At 41.5% G+C, this 9,425-nt stretch overlaps 1 protein-coding gene across 2 annotated transcripts in view; it reads right to left on the reverse strand.

Moving 5' to 3' along the window:
• slc13a4l.S (solute carrier family 13 member 4 like S homeolog) overlaps positions 1 to 9,425 on the reverse strand; it is a 31,820-nt gene extending 22,395 nt beyond the window's left edge. The window contains exons 1-2 of one of the 2 annotated variants that reach the window (XM_018259351.2): positions 8,923 to 9,425; positions 697 to 825 (exon numbers count right to left, since the gene is read on the reverse strand). In XM_018259351.2, coding sequence (XP_018114840.1) covers positions 697 to 825; positions 8,923 to 9,099 — 306 coding nt within the window. In that variant the 5' untranslated portion in view covers positions 9,100 to 9,425. 2 annotated transcript variants of the gene reach the window in all.

Consider the following 9,425-nt stretch of genomic DNA (forward strand, 5'->3'; position numbering starts at 1 on the left):
TAACAGCGCACACTGGGATTCTTTAAAAGATTAATTTATTTATCAAATATTAAAATTCACACGTGTGATACGTGTGAATTTTAATATTTGATAAATAAATTAATCTTTTAAAGAATCCCAGTGTGCGCTGTTAACTACAACCGGAATTTTACATAATTGACAAGACAGCAGCACCTGGTTATTGTTAATATTGGAAGGTGTGCGAAAGACTTTCTTTTTTTTTATATATATATATATATATATATATATATATATATATATATATATATATATCATTAGAGAACCAATGTCTTCCAAATATGCCAATGTTTTACCATACCAATGCAACTACTCCATAGTTGTTAATTAATAACAGAAAAATCTAGTAGAGCCAAAACATCTTTTGGCACTTGTTTGATGTGTATCTACACCTTCTTGTGATCCAACTGTCCTACTCATGGATTAAGAGGTTAACGTTGTGACACTTTTGTCGTCCATGTGTGAGGCTAACTCACATGTGATTCAGACATTTAGAGTATGTCTTATGTGTAATGTGCATACAAGTTTCAATTCCAGGTTCTTCATGGACATCACACAGGCTACTTGAGAGGTCTCAATTGCCCTCAGTGGAAATGACCCTCAGAGATCCAAAAACCTGGCCCACCTAAGCTTGCAATATTGATCCAAGGTGATCAGACGCAGACAGGAGACACTAACCTCACTTGATTTCATGATGCCAAAGAGCGGGAACAAGAAAGCAGGAACCAAAGAAGCGGCACCGAGTGGTATGGCCTCTGATATCCAGTAAATGGCAGTGACCAGTAAGATGTAAGCACATGCTGCTTCCTGAAACACATAAGGAAAAGGGTTATACACAACATTCTTACTAGGGATGCACTGAATCCACTTTTTTGGATTTGGCCGAACCCTTGAATCCTTTATGAAAGATTCGGCCAAATACCGAACTGAATCCGAACTCTAATTTGCATATGCAAATCAGTGAGGGGAAAAGAGAGGCACACACGAAGTGTGCAGCTAAAAAATGTTTTACTTCCTTGTTTTGTGACGAAAAGTCACATGATTTTAAGGATTTGGATTCGGTTCGGCCAGACACAAGGATTCGGGCGAATTCGAATTCTGCTGAAAATGGACGAATGCCAAATCGAATCCTGGATTGGGCGCATCCCTAATTCTTCATAAATTAAATTTATCATTCATGACGTGCTATATAATATGTCCATATCCTGAAACAAATGTAAAACACATGTTCAACAGAAGGTTCCAAGCAGAGTCTGTACTTAGTGATGTAATAATTGTATGTTACAAAACATTCCTTGAAATAAGAGAAAATTCTTTCAGTGTTAACAGCAGTTATTTAAGCCCACAGGCACAGACAAAAGGATTTCCCACAATGCCTATCTGTAGGTTTTTCTCCTCTGGTTTTTGTAAAAGAAAAGTGTGTTTTAAGCAGCGAGAGATTTGAAAATCGTTTGAAAGACTTCTTAGAGACCCTAAGTTTAGGGGGCAGATTTATTACAGGACCAGACCAAAAATGTGTTTCTTTTTAACGAAAAAATAACACCAAGACAGTTTTCCCTTTTAATTCACAAAGCTTTTATTAAGAAATGAATTACTGATTCTCTACTTGCGCTCCTCTTCAAAAATGGCGACAGGGCGACGATCCATTGTGCGGCGCTCGATTTCTCCTCCCTGGCTATCTATTATAGAAGGCAGGGAGGAGAAATCAAGCGCCGCACAATGGATCGTCGCCCTTTCGCCGTTTCTCAAGAGGAGTGCAAGCAGAGAATCGGTACGGTAAGTAATTTCTAATTTTTATGGTCAAAACTCTCAAATTCGAATTGTGAATTATCCAAACTAGATTTGAGTTTTAATTCAAATTTGAATTTCGAGACTTATCATACTCTGGCCCTTTAAGAACTCTAATTCGACTATTTGACACCAAGGGGCAGATTCACTAAGCTCGAGTGAAGGATTCGAATGAAAAATACTTCGAATTTCGAAGTATTTTTTTGGTACTTCGACCATCGAATTGGTTAAATTCGTTCGAATTCGAACGAAATCGAACGAATCGAACGAAAAATCGTTCGACTATTCGACCATTCGATAGTCGAAGTACTTGCCCTTTAAAAAAAACTTCGACCCCCTACTTCGGCAGGTAAAACCTACCGAAGTCAATGTTAGCCTATGGGGAAGGTCCCCATAGGTTTGCTAATCTTTTTTTGATCGAAGGATTTTCCTTCGATCGTTGAATTAAAATCGTTCGAATCGTTCGATTCGAACGATTTAATCGTTCGATCGAACGAAAAATCCTTCGATCGATCGCAGGATTAGCGCTAAATCCTTCGACTTCGATATTCGAAGTCGAAGGATTTCAATTCGAGGGTCGAATTTCGAAGTATTTTTAACTTCGAAATTCGACCCTTAGTGAATCTGCCCCTTAAAATCTGCCAAGTTCATGTATAAGTCAATGGAAGAGGTCCAGGGATCAATTTGGACATCAAAGTAGCCCTCCTGACATTTCGAGGTTTTTGTGAAGAAAAATCTCATATCGAGTTTAGTCGAATTCGATTAGAGTCGGTAAAATTCTTCTGAGTTTTAGAAATTCGATTTTTTTTTTTATATAATTAACCCCCAGTCGAATTTCAAGTATATTCTAATTTAATTAAAGTCTAAAAAAACTCACATGAATTGAAATTCGACCTTTAATAAATGTGCCTCAACGTGTAGGCAGAGCTTTTGTAGCAGAAGCCCACTGATTAAGAGATGTGGAGAAGAACTGACCAGTACATATTTATACGCAAGTACCGTAAATGGAGGGTATTTCTGACCCCATCCCCAACTCCTGCAAGATTACAGAATGCAAGCTCTCGGATATCCTACTCCAAGACCCGGAAGATTACAGAATGCAAGCTCTCGGATATCCGACTCCAAGACCCGGTTTGCATTTATTACATGTCCAAACCACCTTCTCTAACCCATCATATTTGGGAAAGTGCAATTAAAGCAAAACAGGTATCTCAAACAGGCCTCATTTACAAAAGGTTCATCATATACAGAGCATTGTTCTCCCAGTTACTGTCACAGTGCTGCAGCGGGTCAAGTACCCGTGGGTCACCCGCAAAAAAACCGGGTACCCTGCAGGATGAGGGTAGGCTTTTCGGGTATACTGTAGATGCTGGTCGCAGGTTGGGTTGCGAGTCTCATCTATATTTCTTATGTTATATTGTCTGTATTTTATGGTTTAAAATGTTACTGTCCCGCCCACTTTTAATGATATCACTTCTGGTTTGCAGGAACATCATTTCCTATTTAATGGTGGTCGGTGAGTTGCGGGTTGGGTTCAAAGTGGGTAAATATGCAGGTTCGGGTTGTGGGCTTGGGTCTAATAAATTGGTTTCGTGCAGGACTCTAACATTTGTCCTATGCTGACCATACATGCCCAGATTTGGTTGGGCAGCCTGTGGGGATTGCCCACATCCTGAAGGATAATTGGGGTGAGACCTCGGGAGAATACAGATCTTCTATCCTCAAAGCTTATCTTGAAGGCTAATTAGGCCTCATTAGCTGCCTTAGATACTCTTGAAACTATAGCTGAAAGCTGATCCAGCAATATTTTCAATTTTTTTTTTTTAACCTTTTTTAAGCCATGGGGGATCTGACCAGGATCCTCCAGTGGGACTTGGAACAGGGAATGCCTGAAAACCTCTGCGATATATTCTTTCATGCAACTTATTTCCATTCCTTTACTGTTCCTTTGAGATGGCCAGTGTCTGGCGGGAGACTGGGAAAAAAACCTGGTGGGCCCCACCATCCTGGAGAGGGGAAGAGGGACAACAAGGGGCCCTGCGACTGGGAAGAGGGGCCCTTGGGGGGTGGGAGCCATGATGTGGAAGCCCTGGTGGGGCCCTGACCCCCCAGTCCGACCCTGGAGATGGCTGGATCAATCATTTCAGTGCCTGGTTCTTCAGACATTACTATAGGCTCAAGCAATGCTATATTCATAAAATGATGAATAGTATATACCTCTGGGTATCAGCACTCTCAATGAATGAAGTCTTTGACTAAGAGAGGAGGTAAGAAGCCAGACGTGTCTCACATTTACAAAAGGTAAATGTATTTCGTTTTTGAATCACGGTTACCAAAGGTACCGACTTCCGACTCGTCTGACCGCGTTCGCTCGCATTTTCCCTCGACTCACTTTAACACAGTTTTAAAGCGTCTTTGCTGAACAATGGTGCCTTCTCAGGAGCCAGTTAATGAACAGCAGAAATACACAGAAGCCTCACTGTGTTCTGCAAAAGACCCGTTATTCTCAGAGTGAATGAAGTTTCCCAAAAAGAACTCTCAGACTTAATATTATGCCACTTCCAGCGCACGTTGCATCAGATTATGGAGTTGCATCAATTCCATCTCATTGAGGGACAGACAGAAATATGAGATACAACTGTAGGACAGTCTTATTAAACACATGCAGGGGCAGATTTATCAAGGGTTGAATAGTAAATTTCGAATTTCAAAATTCAAACGTTTTGCTTTTTAATTCCACTATTGAAATGCAAATTAGAATGTGAGATTTATCACAGCTCGACCATAAAAATAGTCCTAATTCTAATATTTGCCACCTAAAACATGTATAAGTCAATGGCCAGAGGTCCGTCGAGCCATTTGGCGATATTAATAGCCTTCCTGACATTTGAGTTTTTTCAGGAGAAAAACTTGATTCGTACAATTCGAATACAAATCGAATGCGGTTAGAATTTTCGGTTGGAACATTCGATCAAATATTAGACATTCACTTTTAATCTTAAATGACCTATTAACAATTGAAAGCTTTCAGAGCACACGGCCCCTTCTTCAGGCAAAATACAAAAAAACTTGCAATTGTTACTTATTCAGTTCACCAAACTTTACATTTTCTGCATTTTTTCAATGGCTAACACGGTACAACCAATCTCAAAACTGTGGATTCTATAAGAGTCATTGAATATGTTGGTGCTATATAAATAAAGGATAATACAGGTATGGGACCCGTTATCTGGAAGGCTCGGGTTTTCCAGATAAGGGATCTTTCCATAATTTGATTTTGATTCCATAAATCTACTAAAAATCATTTAAGCATTAATTAAACCCAATAGGATTATTTTGCCTCCAGTAAGGATTAATTACATCTTAAATGGGATCAAGTAGAAGGTACTGTTTTATCATCACGGAGATAAAGGAAATCATTTTAAAAACTTGAATTATTTGATTAAAATGGAGTCTAACGGAGGGACGGCCTTCCCGTAATTTGGCGCTTTCTGGATAACGGGTTTCCGGATAACGGATCCCATACCTGTAATACATTTTCTGCTGATACTTGGGCTGGATGACAGTCATTTGACTAAAAAGGAGAAACATAGAAGTGGAATGGCAATGGATCTTTTTTTGGGATTCCCATCATACACTGGATATGTGTAGCTGCTCCTACATCAGGTTTTATTGTCTCCTAGGGGGCAAGCCACTTGGATAACTAAAATTAGCATCTCTTGACCCCAACAATGAATCCTACTGAAAGCAGCTATAAATCAAGAAAGAAAATAAAGAGTATTGCTCAGTGTGCTGTTTTCTTAATGACAGTGAGAAATTCCTGAGCCCGACACTTGGAGAATTCAGAATTAAGTAGATACAAAGCAGCATTGTAATGCCCCATGTGTTGTGTAAGGACATTTTAGGCTAGTGGCCGAAATCAGCCTGCTGAAATCCAGGCAGATTCTCCTGTGTTCATGTCCGGAAACATTATGTTTTGTCCAGCGCAGATTTTGGTGAGGAAATGCAAGACTTTGCTTTTTGAGCTGAAAACTGCCAAGTTTGTTCATTCCGGAGCCAATATAAGGCTTCCAGACATGAAGAGAGAAGAAGACATTGCTAGCAGGCTCATTTCGGCCCAGTCTGACCCTAGCAGATTTAATCCAGGATCTGGCCTGTTAAGTAAACTGAAACCAAAACAACCCGATTAAAGGGGAACTCCATACTAACATAACTTAAGCTTAATGAAAAGTAAACATAATTTCAAGCAACTTTGCAATATACATCAATTAAAAAATATGCAGACTTTTCATGATTTTTAATGGTTTGTAACAGTTCCCTAAGCCTAGCCCCCTGCTCATCTGTGACTACTTTGCTGAGCTGTCTGACTACTGTTACTTTGTATCAACAGGCATCTGTCCTCAGCCTGCATCCTCCAAACCCCACAATTCCCTGCACACGTGATTTCAATAAGGAAAGGAACATCCCAGTGCAATGCATTGTGGGTTATGTAGTTCCTGTCTGTAAGCTGTGGAGAAGTTGTTACAATTTGTAACAATAGTGTTTAGTCCCTCCTTCCCTGCCAGGATTTCAAATGATGCAGAAAGAGAAGAACTGTTAACCAGCTGGATTTCAGCATAGAAAATGCCATTTATTCATACTTTATGAAGAAACAAGTAACTGTAATAGGTATATTAGGGGTTTCTGTGTTATGTGAGCCTCTAATGTTGGATTGGAAGCCGGAGTTCCCCTTTAAAGTGATAGGGTGGCCATACAGGCCTAACAACAAAACGGTGCCATTAAATTACTTGTGTATCACTGCCCTAACAGACCATTACTGGACATAAATCATTAAGAGGTTTATTAACCTGCTCATTCTCAAGTGCAATGTAAAAGGAACAGTAACATCAAAAAAATGAAATTGTTTTATAGTAATAAAAATATAATGCAGTGTTTGCCCTGCACTGGTAAAACTGATGTGTTTGCTTCAGAAAAACAACTATAGTTTATATAAACAAGCTGCTGTGTAGCTATGGGGGCAGCCATTCAAGCACAGGATACACAGTAGATAACAGATAAGTACTACTATAGTTTATATAAACAAGCTGCTGTGTAGCAATGGCGGAAATTGAAAAAGGCTGTATGGAACAGATAACAGAACTAGTGGATAACACAATTATTTTATACAGATCTTATCTGCTGTGAAACCAGAGTCTTTCTCCTTTGAATGGCTGCCCCCATGGCTACACAGCAGCTTGTTTATATAAACTATAGTAGTAGTTATCTGTTATCTACTGTGTATCCTGTGCTTGAATGACTGCCCCCATGACTATACAGCAGCTTGTTTATATAAACTATAATAGTACTTATTTGTTATCTACTGTGTATCCTGTGCTTGAATGGCTGCCCCCATGGCTACACAGCAGCTTGTTTATATAAACTATAGTAGTACTTATCTGTTATCTACTGTGTATCCTGTGCTTGAATGGCTGCCCCCATGGCTACACAGCAGCTTGTTTATATAAACTATAGTAGTACTTATCTGTTATCTACTGTATATCCTGTGCTTGAATGGCTGCCCCCATGGCTACACAGCAGCTTGTTTATATAAACTATAGTAGTACTTATCTGTTATCTACTGTGTATCCTGTGCTTGAATGGCTGCCCCCATGGCTACACAGCAGCTTGTTTATATAAACTATAGTAGTGTTTCTGAAGCAAACACCTCAGTTTTACCAGTGCAGGACAACAGTGCATTATAATTTTTTCTCTGGTGGGATGGCACTCGGAGTGCTTCGTTTTCCGAAGTGCGACTTCGAGCGATATCGGAAAACAAAGCACTCGCAGTGCCATCCCGCTAGCGATTTACATTTTACCTGGCGGGAGGCAGTTCAGGGAGATTAGTCATCCTTTAAGAAGATGAGATTTGTCACACGGGCGACTAATCTCCCCGAATCTGAGCGTGTGGCCAATGCCAATCGAGCGGATCTCTACGTCTATGGCCACCTTAAAGGGATCCTGTCATCGGAAAACATGTTTTTTTCAAAACACATCAGTTAATAGTGCTACTCCAGCAGAATTCTGCACTGTAATCCATTTCTCAAAAGAGCAAATGGATTTTTTTTATATTCAATTTTGAAATCTCACATGGGGCTAGACATATTGTCAATTTCCCAGCTGCCCCATGTCATGTGACTTGTGCCTGGACTTTAGTAGAGAAATGCTTTCTGGCAGGCTGCTGCGTTTCCTTCTCAATGTAACTGAATGTGTCTCAGTGGGACATGGGTTTTTACTATTGAGTGTTGTTCTTAGATCTACCAGGCAGCTGTTATCTTGTGTTAGGGAGCTGCTATCTGGTTACCTTCCCATTGTTCTTTTGTTTGGCTGCTGGGGGGGAAAAGGGAGGGGGGTGATATCACTCCAACTTGCAGTACAGCAGTAAAGAGTGATTGAAATTTATTAGAGCACAAGTCACATGACTTGGGGCAGCTGGGAAATTGACAAAATATCTAGCCCCATGTCAGATTTCAAAATTGAATATAAAAAAAAATCTGTTTGCTCTTTTGAGAAATGGAGCAGCACTATTAACTGATTCCTTTTGAAAAAAAAATTTTTTCCCATGACAGTATCCCTTTAAGGCCACAAATGTATTGTTATTACTACTTTTTATTACTTGTTTTTCTATACAGATCTCTCCTATTCACAGGGCCGGATTGGGGGGCCCACTACCCCCCGCCACAGTGGCGAAGACACAGATACCCCAGCCCCCCCCACCATCTTTTTTTCTACGACGGGGGGGGGGCTGAGAGAGAGATCAAGAGGCGGGTCTGGCCCAGAGGGGCCCACCAAGTTTTTTCCCGGTGTCCCACCAGCCCAGTCCGATTCATATTCCAGTCTCTTTATCAAAGCAATGGACGGTTGCTAGGGGAGTTAGGAGCCTAGCAACCAGACTGCTGATATTACAAACTGGAGAGCAGCTGAATAAAAAAGCTAAATAAGTCAAAAAGCACAAATGATAAAAAAATGAAAAGCAATTGCAGATTGTGTGAGAATGTTCCTCTGTACGTCATACTGACAGTTGAAGGCGCTATGACATCAGCAGTGGGGCCAGTGACTGACAGATGACTCGGTACTTACCTTACTGTGAGTGGCCAGGGGCAGGGGCAGGAAGAGAAGGGGCAGCAGGAAAGTAATGAGCACGTCCTTGTGCAGCCAGAGCTGGCGGAGGAAAGACATGGTCATGCGCAGGAACAACAAGCCCGGGATCCAAACGGCTATGGGGCGCTCCAGAGGCGGCAGCTGCGGGGAATACATCCAGCAGGAGAGGCCGGGGCAGCGGGAGGACGCGCGGACAAGGAATACCCAGGAATACAGTCAGTGCTGCAGGATGAGCCACCCCCCTCCCCTGCAGCTTCTCTCCGTCTCACCTCAGCATGTCTGGCCCGTGTGCAGCCCAAGCAATAAACCCTGATGCTGCCGGCGCTACAGCGACCCTCCCCCTCAGTGACATCACAGCCAGAGAGGGGCGGGGTCACTGGACACGGAATAACAAAGGGGCCTCTGTGTCCCACTCACTAATGACTGTATGTAGCCACGTCACTGGCAGTCCCCCGGCATCAACTCCGCCGCAGCCCCGAGCA

This window comes from Xenopus laevis, chromosome 4S, assembly GCF_017654675.1.
Source record: "Xenopus laevis strain J_2021 chromosome 4S, Xenopus_laevis_v10.1, whole genome shotgun sequence".
Lineage (NCBI taxonomy): Eukaryota > Metazoa > Chordata > Amphibia > Anura > Pipidae > Xenopus > Xenopus laevis.